Below are 14,865 nucleotides of genomic sequence, written 5' to 3'. Positions count from 1 at the left end.
GTGACAGTGACAGAGGCAGAAGCCTCCCTCCCCAAGGCAGAAGCGGCAGGCACTGCCGTTCAAGGCAGCGTGTTAACGCTCCCAAAGCACACTCTGCTCACTGCCCCAGCACCCCGGGAAATAGAGGAGAGGGCTCCAGACAGCAGGACTATCTGCTCCAGAGAGGATTTGCAGCAGGTGCTCATTAAATGCTGCACTTGGTACAGCTCAAAACACATCTGGCTTCCTCCTCCTTGCTGGCAAGTCTGGAAAAGACCTGAGCCTTGGTAAAGTCAAGTGGAAGGTCCAGTGCAAGCACCCTGTGTCACAACGCTGGGCAACAAATGCACGACCACAAGCTAATTACGGTTACTAATTAAGAGCCAGTAAGAGGTCACAAAGTTCACCCAAGCATTTGAGCTACACAAACATGCCGCTGTCCTCCTACATCAGTGTCTCTTTGACTGTGGCTGGAAGACCTGAAGTTGTGTTTAAGAGCTTAAGGGTGGATCCCGCTGGCTGCTCCTATTTCTACCAAGCCAGCAGAGTTCAATGAGCACAAACACAGACATGTACACACCAGAATATGGGCAAAAAGTGGCAAATTTTGGCCCAGTCTCCGGAAGCCTCATGAAACTAAGTCACCTAGGGTTTTGCTGTGCCTCCTCAGCCTTTTTGCTCTTCCTCCTCCACCCCCTTCTCCCCCAAGCAGGAAGAAGTCCCATGAATAGCCTGAAAGCAGGGAACAACCACCACCGCTGCAATCCTGCAAGGTACTAGGCAGTCTCGGTTTCCAGCCACAGAAGCTGTGGGTGGAATCAGATCTGCAGAAAGGGACAGACACAAAAAGCCACCTACTGCTGGATGAGGATCTTCACCAGGTTGATATGACCACATGTAGCTGCTGCATGCAGTGGAGTCCACAGCTCGTTGTCCTTCGCGTTGACGTTGGCCCCGTGGTTGAGGAGAAGCTTGACTATCTCTTCATAGTTGTCTATGCAGCACTGGTGAGGAAGGGATACAGATTGGGGTTTTTTAAACTTTGGGAAGATGAGGGCTCATGCAAGCTCAGTTGTACCAGGGTACCTGGATGTGGAAACCTACTTTATCCTGCAGTGTTTGGCAAAGCACCTCCAGAGTTAAATACCTACCGCGGACAGACTGAAGGTCACTGGTGTTTTACAGGTCCCCCTGGTTTGGGGGCAGAACCAGCAGGGAGTAACAGCAAATACTCAACAGCTTCTGTTCTACTGGGTCTTCCATATTCAAGAGCAAACACAGCAGAAATTCAACATAACCGGTATAACCACATACCAAGGGATGAGCTAAAAAGCTGACATTCCCTTTTCTTAGGGAAAATCCCACACACTGGCATGTGACAAGTAAAAGTCTTCTCAGCATCTCACGCTACCTACCGCAGCTATCTGAAGAGTTGCAAGTTGGATTCCCAGAATTATGAGGTACTTGACAGTGCACCTGTCATCTCCTGAAAAAAACCCCAGCATCCTCGATGCATTTACACCACAGTCCCTGAGGCAGCCTGCAAAAAGGGCCCCAACTGCTTTCCTTTGGGGAAGGTGGAATTTGCTCTTTGATCCATCTTGTGGTCACTTCTTGAGATGAACGCACATATGATAAATATAAAGATTCGTAAGATAAAAATAAAGATTCTAAAATAAGATTCATTCTTGTACAAGAAGCCTGTTTGCAGCCTATGCATTACTGCAGACCTACACAGGAGACTCACAGCTTGTAATGGGGCTGAATTACAACCCACAACAAGCATTTTAGCGGCGGAGTGACAAGGACCCTTCATGTATTTCTATTTCTGTTTACTACTTGTTATATGGAAGCGAGGTTAAAATCACGCCTGTCACACAGCCAAGTTATCACAGAAGTGTAACTGCATCCTTCGCTGGAAGCCATTGCTAATGGGCAACACTTCGGAGCCTCTCTCTGTTCGGGGGCTCAATTAACTCTAGTGGATGCAACATTCCCACCTCAACTCCCAAATGCACCTTTATAATAACTGATCCTTCAGTGGGCGGGGTAGGATACTCCATGGCTTCAGTACCTAGTGGGGAAAGCAATGAGGCTGTCAGCATTTCTCTGTGTGCAGATTAATATCTCTTTGGAGAAGTGGTGGTGACAGGGACCTTTTATTCCTCTAGAAGCCAGTTTGCATTTTCAAGCAAACATCCAGCCAGCTTTGAAGAGAGCAAGCAACTTGCAGAAGAATCCAAAATCCCAAGTCAATGGGAGCATTTACAGCAGGGTCTAACGGCAAACGCCCCATGAGTGCCTGTTCCACCCTCGGAGCGAGTGTGACAACCATGGCTCTGTGTGTCACAGCAGCTGCCAGGCACGGGCTGGCTCCCGGGGAGCCGCGTACTGAAATCAGGACTCAAGAGGACAGGTGGGGACAGGGGCCTTAGGAAGAAGAATAGAAACCCCCTTATGGGATCAGTGCAGAGGCTCTGAGGAAGGACACAGACTCCCACATCACCACAGCAAGTCTGTATTTTACTGGCGATCAGCTGCTGCCATCCCATACAGACTCTCGGAAGTCTCTGAGCTCGGAGAGCAGCAGCAGGGTCTCCAACCATCCTGTACGTCATTTATTTACACCAGTTTGAAAGCTCATGGGTTGCCAAAGTTTCTAAATTTGAGCTAATTTAGTTTAGTAGTTTACAGCCCAGCCCTGAAAAGATTAAAGGGTGGGAGAAATGTTCACGTCTGAAATCCAGCCCAGATTCCTGAGCTGTTATCATCACTGAACAAAGTCTGGGATACAGCAAGAGAAGGTTTTGATCTCAGTTTGCTCCCCAAGAAACAGGACCACCAGCACAATATGGTGAAGTTTCACTGCTGTAACTGAGAGAAAATAAAATTTAAAAAGGAAAGAAATACAAGAGCTCTCTCTGTTTACCCTGACAGGTCTGCTCAGAGGGCAGCGGGAAGATGCAACAGTGTGGAGCGGCAGGGAGCTGTGACCTCCTCCCACACCTCACCTGATGCAGCGCAGTTAATCCATCTTCATTGCACAGGTCTGGGCTGATGTTGCTCTTCAGCAAGTAACACACTGTACGGGAAGGAGAGGAGAGGAAAGGAGAGTCAGATCAGTAATCCTAACACATCTCTTGCTCTCAGCTAGCCCTGGCCAGTTCAAGACAAAGGCAACCCACACCATCAGGGTGTTCCAGTGTGGGCAGAGCTGCAGGAGACCTCGTAGCCAAGAGCTCAGCGCTGGTGTGAACCCGCAGCCACCACAGTGCAGCAAGAAAAAAGCCTTCTTAGTTTTATCCAGCAGAGAGCACCAGCATACAATTTTCCTTCACCTTCCTTCCAAAGGAGGCTGCTATTGCAGCTATCATTTTCATAAGTTGAGCTGGAACAGTCTACAAATTTTATCTTGTGCTTTGCAACACCTGAGTGCAGCCCCTGCACACTGCAGCCCTGGAGAGCTCAGAGGCAATCGGTGATTTTGGGGTCCTGAGCTACAACCGTAAGAGAGATCTCACTGTGGGAGGGATGAGGTCTTGCCTCAAGAAGTCATCAATCTGGGACAAGAAGCCCAGTAGGTTCAGGGGCCTGCTATACCTAAAATACACTGGGGTTGCTTTGGACACCTCACATGCGTTGTTGGGTATTTGACGAAAGCTTCCCAGAGGCTTCATTTTTTAATTGCTGCTCTGGGGGGAAAGGATAAGATTTATTTCATTAAAATGCACATTTTGGAAGCACAGGAGAAGTTATTAGCCCCTAGGTGAAAAACAAAGTTTTCTCCAAGGTACAGATCTTGCACAAAGTAACAGCAATAAGGTTGGCAGAGGACATAAATTCATATAAACACCAGGAACTCTTCAGATTCAACACTGCTGACAGATCTTGATGATCTGTACACATCTTTTGTTGTTTGCTTCCTCATTCCCTGCTTTTTCTCTCGAGATTCCACTGCCTAATGCTTTTCCCCACTTCAAATGTCACTGACAGCACAGGCAGAAGCCAGAGGTTCAGAATCATCGCCCTGGGGCCAGGGTAGCAACAGATATTCAAGTCCCATCTTATTTGATGGCAAGGATGCGACCATCAAGTGAAAACAGAGCTGCAAAACAAGGAACACTAACAAAGCTAAAAGGGCAATAACTATCTTCAGAGCTGGCAATCAAAACGACTGCAAGACTGGTCACTCCCAAAGCATCCTGTAGCCTCTGCTTCTGGTGCTCATGACTGATCACTGTCCCGCTCTTAGAGGGAGCTCTTTCCCCAACACATCCATAGGGAAACCTACCCGGCTGGCCCTGGGGACGGAACACTTCTGGCATCCAAAGTAGAACACAGAAAGCATGTCTACAACGACATCAAAGTTGATTTATGAAGCATTGTTTAAAAGATCTGGGAAATGAACAGGCAAGAAAGGCAAATCAAAACCAAAGTGAAATTTTGTTTGGAAACCAGTGGTCTGACGTTAGCAAAAAGGAAGGCAAAACCAGACAGAAGTGAAATAAAGCACTTTACATCACGATTGTTTCACTCAACCAGAAATGAATGTTAGCATTTACGTTTGCTGGAAATAATTTCAAGGCTTTGACACCTGTTCAATGAAACAGATACAAAAAAGCAGAATACAACAAAGAACAAAACTCGTTCCGCACTGCGGCGAGTCCAAAGAGCCGGAGTTTTTTCCAGCTCAGAGGCCAGTGCAGGAAGCCCACGCCTACACCCAGCTCACACCCCCTGACACTTGCATGCTTGACAGTAATAAAAGCGCTGAACCCCAGCCAGTATATCCAATTTAATGACTGTGCTTCTACTGTTTCTGGCCAGCCTCAAGCTCCTGCTCTCCTAATCCAAGCTGAGTGATAGGAGAGTCATTCACTAGTGGATCTGGTTGTCTCTTAGTTACTTTGGATGCTTTGCCATTAGGGTTTTAATTCAATCTCAGTCATTTAAGAGCCATTGTGTACTAATGACATGCAGCTCCGTAATCATGTTTTGCCTGATTATGGAGATTTGGACAAGTAGATGCCGGCAGATTAACCTTACAAGTGCTGTCCCTCCATGGGAAGAAGCAGCAGCATAAACCCCAGCTTGTTACAGAGTGTGGGGGTTTGCGCTGAAGCCTCTGCAACCATGGCTTGACAGAGCTTGTAAGAGTCCTTGAAGGGTTAAGATTCAAACAAGGAATTATCTTACCCTAAAGCAGCTCTGAGTTCTCCACTAACCCCTGCAGCAGCCCTCATGTTCTCGGTGCACTTCCCCTTAGCTCCCATCTGCTCTTGGGACCAGCTCACCACAGCCCTCAAAACATTTCTCAGCATCTCCCAATGCACTGAAGACTGACAACCACAGGGCACCAGAAAAAGAGCACAGAGAAGTGAGCTAATGAAGCTAGGTATGGATGTGGTACCAATGAGCCCAGGCAAACATGGCTGGAAGAAGAGATCAAACTCCTTTTCCAACCAGCCCTAAGCTGCAGTTTGCATCTTGGGGTTTGGCAGGGGGAGCGCAGGGCTGGGCAGCAGTGAGTCCTGGCTCTTTTCTCTCAAGTCAGAGGGATGTTGCCTTCAGTATTCCTCATGCTACAGACAAGAAATCCCAACAGCTAGGCAGAAGTCTCCAGAAACTGCCATTTCCTATTACATATGCCCCCTTTCACAAGCGAGGGGATTTACCCAGCGTCCCACTGAGCTCGTAGCAGAACACAGCCCCGATTCCTCCCCACCACCCCCAGCAGCAGGGCACAGGGTGGCAAAGAGCAGCTTCATCACCCCTCGCTCCCTGCGGCCGTGCCTGCAGAGGGACACGGGGAAAGGACGTGGACACCTTCCCCAAGCCCACTGCCCAGGAACAGCCCCTCCCTCCCACATGGCTGGGAAAAACAAGTCCTCCTTTCTCATAAACTTCAGGAGGAATGTGCATTTGTGGGTTTTCCAGTGCCTTAAGGATAGGAAAGGGAGGGCACAACCGCGATGCTCTGCAGTGCTGGAAGCCAGACCCTCAGCTCCAGGGCTGTGGCCCTGCCACTGACTCGCTCTGCTGCTTAACACACAACGTAAGGGGCAGGGACCTGAGCAAGCAAAGCGCTTCTCTTCCAGCCTGCCAGTGCCACATGCCTCGCTGCAAAGCCCAACACCTTCTCCTCCCACCTCCAGGCACAAATGATGCTACACAGGTAGGAAGCGTAGGCTTCCGCTCACGAAGATGCAGATGAATCACTCGATGCCAGCTGACCGCCTCCTGTCAGCTCAAGCCTCAGCACCCCACTTGTGAAAGGAAGATGCCCCACACACCTGGAACCATAGGTAAAGTCCTCTGCGAGCCCCGGGCACTCCAAGCCCAACAAATGGGCTTTTATAAATCACACCGGCAGGTTCAGCAAGCAGCAGCCTCCACATTAACATAACTTTAATTTGCAATTAATTTCTTAAAGAGAGCTCAGTGCCTCAAATACTGAGCTCTTTGAAATCTGTCCTTCTTTGCATGTAGGTGGGGGACAGGTGGGGAGAAGGGGCTGGATGCGTGGATATGCTTTATTACGTGTCAAGCACAAGTTGTGGGAAGCAGTTTCAAACGCATAGCAAATGAAGGAATGGGAGTGATTACAATAAGAGCTGGGTGAACAAATTGTTGTGAATAATTCATTGCAAATTGTATTAACTGAACAATCACTCAAATGTATTTTCCATTATTCTGCTTGCTCTGCTTATAATTGAACCTCTCACATGCCAAGATGACGTACATTAATCTTCAATTTATATTTCATCACTCACATCTGTGCTGTATTAGATGGAAAAAGCTCCCACAACAGCTGTGAAAATACATCCTAGGTTTTAAGTCACCCTCCATCACATCACTAAGGGCAGCCTTAGACAGATTGTCCTCCCTGAACACAACAAACGCACTTCTCAGGAGCTCCCTCTCCTCCCAGGCTTATTCAACCCTCACTTACTCTCCCCCAAACCTATAAATCAGGGGGAAGAAAAAAAAAGCAAAAGCCCTAAGGAAAATTCAATGCAGGGTGATCAGCTCTCATCTGAAGAGATATTCCAGCACTATCATTTTTCATCAATGTTACTTCCCACTGAGTTTACACTAGAAACAGCTTTTCCAGAAAAGTTCCTAAAGCAGACAAAGACTTTTCCATAAAGAAAATTATGCCTTCCTCAGTGCAGTTCCCCCTAAGTCGATTAGCTACACCATAAAATTCTGGATATTATTATACGCCCATCTATACCCAGTGTTTGCATACCTCAAGTATTAATATCTCATCACAGAAGAAGCTAAGTGAAACTGATATGGATACCAAGGAGGGGAAAAAAACCCCAAACAAACGTTTCTGATTGGAGGTACTGATTCCTCCCCAAAAATACATAGTGGCAAACTGTCCATACTGGTAAGCAGGCTCACCTATGTGCTCCAAGTTTACACACACAGTGCCATTAGTTTTTAAAAATGCAGGTTTCTCTTGATCCTTTGCATTCAATGATTATTTTTTTAAAAATATTTAAACTCTTCTAGTTCACTTTCTGGATCTCAGGCCACCTTTAAAAGCTACTATTTCCCTGAGGTCTCTGCAGCAGTAGAAAAAATTCTTGTATGCTTGTACCTAATTACACTAAATAAAATGAAAAGAAGTTTCACTTGGATGAAGATGCATGCTTTTACACACTGCTAGAAGTCACTTCCACCCAAATGCAGCTTTAGTCAAAAACCCAGCATAGCAGAAACTCTTCCCAGCATTACTTACAGTGAGATACTGGTGGTGTCTGTGCCACACAGGTATGTTGGCAAAGGTCTAGATAGAGACAGATCCCCTACCAGGCACAGTCCTATGGATGGGCTCAGCCACTTCAAAGCTGCATTTTGACTGCTATGGTTTTGCAGGGATATTTATTACACAGGAGAAACGTTGCCAGGAAAAGAGCATTGAAGCTATGAGTGCTCTGCCAGCAAAGCATCCAGCTTCCTAACACAGTATACTATGATATTCAGATTTAAAAGCGTACCTAAAACCTGAGCAATAACAGGATGAACTTACTCAGCCTTATCCTCCGCTCCCTGCAACGTACAACTGATATCTCGTCCTGCTCCACTGATAAACTCTGCAGGTCCCTAATGCTTTTTGAAGGACAAAAAAGCCCACAGAAAACAAACCCCCATACTCAGATAGCTACAAACATTCAGTACACCTAAAAATAAATATGGCCCAGTTTTCCTGCTGAGCTAGCAGCTGAGACATCCCATCATGATTGATCACCAAGCTTTCTTGGGAAGGTTCAAAGCCTGTTAAGACACTTCCTACCTAGTTTATAGCTGGGCACACACATCCCTTCTAATATACCCACAAAATCTGGGAAGTCTGGAAAGAAGCCAGCAGTGTCCCATCTGCTTCGTGCCATATTCACACGGGCAGGGATATTTCACGCAGCTACACTCAGCCCAGGTGCTGCTTCCTTCAAGGAAAATCTCCTTCTGAATTTGATGCTTCTTGCTTAAGAGGGCATACCCTTCCTTAGCCCCAAGGAGCCTGCTTCGCACGGCAGGCTCTTCCCGCAGAGCTCAGTGCCCAGCTCATACACAAGTTTTATTCTGACAGCAAGTGAAAGTTGTCAGCCATTTATTTCATGCACAGGGTCCATTCTTTCTCCCATTCTTTGTGCCTTTCAATCAATATTTGCTTTATGCTTTAACTCCTACCCATCATTGTAGTACCAGAGCACTAAGAAGAACGCTCCAAGGGCACAGCTGCCTACAGCTGTGTCTTGGAAGAATGGGCCACAGCCAGGCGCCCAAACCCTACTGCATCCCACATTTTTCTTGTTCTGTGTCTACAGGACTTCAAGCTTTGATAATCCACTTAGTGCTAGTGATGCTAAAGCATCTTTCTTTAATGGCTGCCATCCACATGGAATTACTCAAGTAACCATGTGCAAGTTACCCATCTGCAACCAGCAATGCTCAAAGGATGCAGCAGAAACAAAGCCAAATTCATTTCAACAGGGAAAATAAAAATTAGAGGATGTCACCATCTAACAAGCCTTTCTAAGGACACAGTGTCATGTTCAAAAGCATCCTCATCCTCTTCGCCTACTCAGACTAACAGTGAAATTGGTCCACGCAGGATATACCAAATACATAAAGGAAAACTAAAGTCAGAGACTAATTCCTTGGTTTCCCATTCCTCATCTGTTATTGGAAGAATAAATAAATCATTTTGGTATGGTTTTTAAACAGATGACAGGCTTTAAAAGGGACGAGTGTTTTATATAACCTTCAGGCTCAGCTGCCTTCAGCAGGATTTCTGTGGGCAGGGAGCCAGGAAAGCAGATTCCCCGATACCATTGGGACACCTGGGCTGCCAAAGAGCCTCTTCTCTCTTCAAGAGGCATTCTGGAGTAGGTATTTGAATGGTGCTGATTTAGAGAGTACTAAAAAAAGTATTACGTCAGACTTATGGAGGTATGAATCAGGGAGACCAAGGCCAAGTTGCCCAAGGATGACTCAACAGTTGCAGCGACGAGCAGAGCAATGCCGGCTCTTAGGGTGCAATGGTGCTCAGCACAAGGCGCTGACAATGCGCAGAGGGAATCATCCTGCTGTGGTCGGAGCCGCACGAGCCAGTGGCCTGAGCAGGGAACGCCAACAGAAAGTGAGGGATGAGGGACAGCCACATCCCCCAGCAGTGGCTCGATAAGAACTTGCACCCCCTGTTTCTTGAGTTTGCACCTGAAATGTTGGGTTTGGCGGGTGCAAGCAGGCAACACATTTCACTTCTCTTCGTGTTTCAGGCAGTTAGACGCAGGGCACCTACAGAGTCAGGAAGTGCTCGACCAGGTCCTGCTGTTCTCCTACTGCTCTGGCTACTTCCAGCTTTCTTCCTAAAAAAAGCTTTTCTTGGAAGTCATGACAACAGACGCAAATCCATTCAGACAACACAACATCAAAGCCTTTTATCTGAGTAGCACAGAGGGTCCCACTTAATATACCTGCTCAGAAACTACTTTTGATGTATTGGACCAAAACCTACCTACAGAGACATGCAGCAGTCATCACCTGTGATGTCTATACTAAGCTTATTAGAAAACAAATCTTGCAGGGTACCAAAAAGGAAATGCAGCAAAAAAAAATAATTGGCTTTAATGGAAATGACAGCTTAAGAAGCGTTTAGATAAAAGCGAGCAATGTTGTCAGGAAGTAAACTTTTGCAGCTGTCCCAGTACATGAAGAGCTCCCCCAGTTACATTATCATAGTAACGTAACAGGTGATCCGAGGAGCAGAACTGCAATACCCCCCAAGCTCCATGCAGAGCCAGCCTGCCAGTATTTGCAAGAGGATACTCTAATATGCTCTGTGTAGCAGGAAATAGTTCATATTGCCATTTGAAAGTGTTATTAGGTTCCAGAGTCAACAGCCTCTGCCCCAGCTCATATTTCAGGCATCCTATGGCCTCAGCTAAGCAGCTGTATGTTGACGTGAACCACACGAATGTTTTTAAGGGTCTCTATTATAAACCAGAAAACTTTCTATTTAAAGTAACGGAAAAGAGGTTTTGGTGGAGGAGTGGGGAAATACATATCTGCTTTTCAAGCTGCCCTGAATTAATACCAAGCAATTCCCCACAGTGACAGCCTGCTGACGGCAGCCCAGGCACTCGCCGGCAGACCGGGCTCTCCCCTTCCCTGCTCCTCAGCCAGCCCTGCTTTAGAGACCCCTCTTCTCTCTTGTGCATCGGACCCGGCCCTTAGAGAAGGTCCAGCTGCTCTGGCTGTTTCGGTACTTTCTCCACCCTCAGCAGCACGCACTCTGCCCTCAATCAGCACATTTGTGGGTTTTTTTTCCTCCTCCAACTTTGTCTCCCTTTAGGATGAATACATTGGGGATGAAGTGCTTTAAGAAACACAGGACCAAATCACATCCGTAGGTCTGCTCCCACGGGTGACTGTGTTCATGAAACGGGGTGCCACATAGCCAGGACCTAAGCGCCTGCGAAAGGCAGAAGCACGGTATGGGACACGCTCCCAGTGCAGCCCTCTGAAAACCAGTGCCGCATGACAGGGCAGCAGCAGGAGCTGGTGGCAGCCCCCACACTGCACCCAGGCCAGATGTGTCTCACACCATTACACCCCGCGGGAGAGCACCGGGCACACCAGGACTTACAGTGTAATCTGCTAAAACGTCACCCCCTGCTCAACACCACCGCTTCTTACTGGAAATGCTGCATTGCTGTGCAGCACTCCAAGGGAAATGTCTATAAAAGCAGAAGAGTCCTCCCCTTTCTTTTTTTCGGTCACATAATGAGAGATGGTGGTTTCCTTTCAAAAACCAAACACTACAGAATGAAAACTTCCATGCAAATTTAGCAGCAACCTGAACTTTACCAGAGAAGCACCAGCCGTTCCTTAGCAGCCCTTCTGTTGTTGCAACCTGTAATTATTCAGCTGCAAATTTTATACAATTCAGAGATTTGAATTTCAACGAGGCCTTTCACTCAGAGATCTCCGAGAGCGAGCTCCAGGCTGTCTCCTGGGATTTTACAATCAGTATTCTCCTACTTTCACAGATGTGACATCTCAGCCTGAGTTAGACCAAGACTCCAGAGGCTCAAGTTTCTTTGCCAAGGTCACAGTGACAGTCCATGGCACAGCTGCGACAGTGCCCTCGAGTCCCACATCCCAGCTCCACCCTTTAAGCACAAGAACATTCTCCTCTCCCCTGTCCTCCCGGTCGTCCAGCTGAGAGGATCTGGGCAAAGCAGCTGAAGTCTCAGCACTAACAGCTTTGACAGCCACCAGACCCCAAGGTGAACCTTGTACTTGACCGAGGTCTGGTAATTGTGTCTATCAGTATTTTAAAAAGAGAAACCAAAGCCATGGCTCGACAGTGACTCGCAGCCAGTATTGCTCCCTCGGGCAGGAACCCACCGCTGGGCTCGGACCCGCTTGCTGGCCACATCGAGGGCCTGGGCTGGGCGAGGAGAGCGAGTCACAAGAGGTGGGGGAGCAAAGCCACCCCAAGGGCTCGCAGCACGGCAGCACGCTGCGTTTGATTTCAAACCAGGAATGATGCTGTCACCAAGGTGGAGGATGAAGCACGTTTGGTCACCAAGCCTACATTTGACAGCCACCCCGATCTTCACCAGCAACCCAGCCAGGACAAACTCTTTTTTATCTCCCCCTCTCACAAGCCCAAGTCCCAGAAGTCTGCCCATTTTGGGGACTGATCAAATCCCACTATTCTACCAGAGTTTCAAACTACTTTCCACTCATTTCAGCACCCACCACAAAGTCAAATCACATTGCCTAAACCTTCCCTTTTGTATTAATGAAAAAGCGCATTCAACCCACTCTCCAGGTCTAACACCTCTGAACCCAAAGCAACCCCCTGTGCCAGCACCACCCCCGTGCAGCAGCTGCCTCGCAGCTCCGGCAGCGGCCCGATGCTGGCATGGGGCGCAGGGGCAGCAGGCAGCTGTCACCGGTCACCGAGCAACTGCACAGAGCCCCACAGATAGTGGCACACTGCCCTGGGGGGACCTGGCCAGGAGGCATGGGTGGTCTGTGCATCACCACGTACCGAGCAGGGGCATCTCCAAGAAACATGTACACACCCCAACTCAGCATGCTGCAAATTTATTTTCGGCATAACCAAAAGGATTACAGAGCCACACAGGCTCCTCTCCTAGCCCTTGGCAACAAACAAACCCTTGTCGAAGAAGTCAAGAGAGTTTATCCGTAAACATCATCATCAAAGCTGTTCAGCATGGAAACCAGCTCATACATTCAGGAGTTGAACCAGAAGTTAGCACCTCAGCTTGGCAGAACTGCAGGTTTTTCACAGCGACAGTAACACTTACAATAAATGAGACAGGCCTGACAGAAGGTATATAAAGAACTGCGTGATGGCTGCTGTGCACAGGGGACGCTGGTCCCTCCAGCCAGGGGCTGAAGCTGGAGACCATCCACCTTGTGGGCCCTGGGCTTGATCCAGCTGAGGATGGTCTGTTCAATAGAGGTCACAGTATAAATTCACTGCAGGTTGCTAGTCGTGCAATCCAAATTTAAGAGCCATTATCTTGAGCATCCACGATAAAAAAAAAAATAAATATAGTGGACAAAAAGTTAATTTCCTTAACCTTGCCTAATTTCATTGAAGAAGGTTTGAAATCCCCTTCTACAACTCCTCAGAGACTGCATAAGAGACCTTTAAATTAGGTCAAAACAAGTGGGCATGCAGTGATACAGCCTGGCTTGGTTTATAACCTGACTGTCAAGTGCTTTGCATTCAGCCTACCATGTTTTAACAGTAACTTCACTTGCTCCATCACACAAAATCAAAAACTCTGAAACTTCTGTCTCACGTTCTGTGCGATTTCTGCTTTCTTCCACCCCAGGCAGCAGCTGAGCGTTGCCAGGCTGGATGATGCAGTACAGCTTCACGGGTGCTGAGGGGTTAGCCCATGTGTGGGAAGCAGCTTGAAAGCTTGACAGGTCATTTAGACTTTTCAGAAAGAAAAAGGAAAAAAAAAAAAAAAAAAAAGTCCAACTTGTTGCCTTCACCCATCCCTGCCATATCCAGAGGCACCAAAGCGCCAGCCTCATGCAAACTCCAAACCAGACAGCTCTCCTCGGCTGAGCTTCCTGCACTTTGATGCTGTAAAGAAAGAAACTGCATGGGGGTCAGGAGCACTTTCCTTTGTAGTGAGCAGCTCCTTCGCTTTCAAAGCCATCTCGGCCAGCCTGAAACTTTCACCTGCAGAGTACGGCTTGGATTCGGCAGTACCCTTCAGATCAGAGCTGGGCAGAGAGAGAAAGCCAGCTCCCTCTCACTGACCACGGCGGAGCTGTGTGTATCGTGGCAGAGGAACAAGGAGCGGAGGTCTGGGGTCCGAGCCTGCGGGCACAGCTCCCACCTGGGACCTGAGCTCAGGACTCCCAGCTGCTCTAACAGGCTTTGGGGTCAGTCTAGGAGTCTTTTACTTAAAGTAAAGAGAAAAAGGGCTGAAATTCTCCTCCAGAAAGTGCTTTGCCGTAGTGCTTCAGACCATGTCACTGATGTTTCATCCTGTTTGAGATGAGTGCTTTAGTCTCAGCGCATACAGAGACTTTTTTTTATTTCTTTGCTTTACATTTACACACTGAGCTTATTAGTAGTACTAGCAAAACACATAGTTTAAACCAGCAAATTAAAAAAATACATAACTCTACAGCTCTTGTGCAGGTTTAAGGCATCCCATTTATCAGAGCAGTATCCCTGAACAGTGAAGACATAACTCCTCGATGCTGGGAGCAAGGAGTTGCAGGCAACAGCAGGAAGCAGAGAGCGAGCAAATCACCCCACTTCTCTCCCTTCGTCGCTTTGAGAGGTTCTGTCCTGGGATGCAAGACCCTGTCCAACTCCCCACATTCAGCATTGCAAGTCAAGTGCCTCCCATACCCTCATCAGTCAGTCAGCTCAGAGAAGTTATGGTTTTCCTTTCTGCAACAGCGGAGAACAGTTTCAGTTTGCCAAAGTATATTGCATTTCCCAAGGAAAAAGGCAGTTTTTAAAATAATTAAGTCATTAAAATTCCCCATTAAGTTTTGCCACTAGCAATGGCAGGACCATTCTCCTCTCCACAGTAGTGAAAACTGCTTACTTCCATATTAAACCCAGTTTTGTTAATGAACCGTTTTATTCCATCCTGTTTGCTTCTAAGAGAGCTCCCTCAGCAGCAGATCCCTCACATCAGGGAGTTTTTCATTACATATGTGACACTACAAGAGCCCAAGCATCATGGGCCACCTTTTAGCTGTCACAATGCAAGGAAGGTGACAGCCATCTTCTGGGTTTGAGTGGCAGATTGCCCTGTACTCACTGCATCCTCCACCTACCTCTGAGCAAAC

At 47.6% G+C, this 14,865-nt stretch overlaps 1 protein-coding gene across 2 annotated transcripts in view; it reads right to left on the bottom strand.

Moving 5' to 3' along the window:
• Positions 1 to 14,865, bottom strand: part of PPP1R16B (protein phosphatase 1 regulatory subunit 16B) — a 60,668-nt gene that overhangs the window by 9,517 nt on the left and 36,286 nt on the right. For both annotated transcript variants that reach the window (XM_056354599.1, XM_056354598.1), the window contains exons 3-4: positions 2,991 to 3,061; positions 838 to 983 (exon numbers count right to left, since the gene is read on the bottom strand). In XM_056354599.1, coding sequence (XP_056210574.1) covers positions 838 to 983; positions 2,991 to 3,061 — 217 coding nt within the window. The remainder of the gene's footprint in view (positions 1 to 837; positions 984 to 2,990; positions 3,062 to 14,865) is intronic.

This window comes from Falco biarmicus, chromosome 10 (assembly GCF_023638135.1).
Source record: "Falco biarmicus isolate bFalBia1 chromosome 10, bFalBia1.pri, whole genome shotgun sequence".
Classification (NCBI taxonomy): domain Eukaryota; kingdom Metazoa; phylum Chordata; class Aves; order Falconiformes; family Falconidae; genus Falco; species Falco biarmicus.
This window is presented reverse-complemented; position numbering and strand designations above follow the sequence as displayed.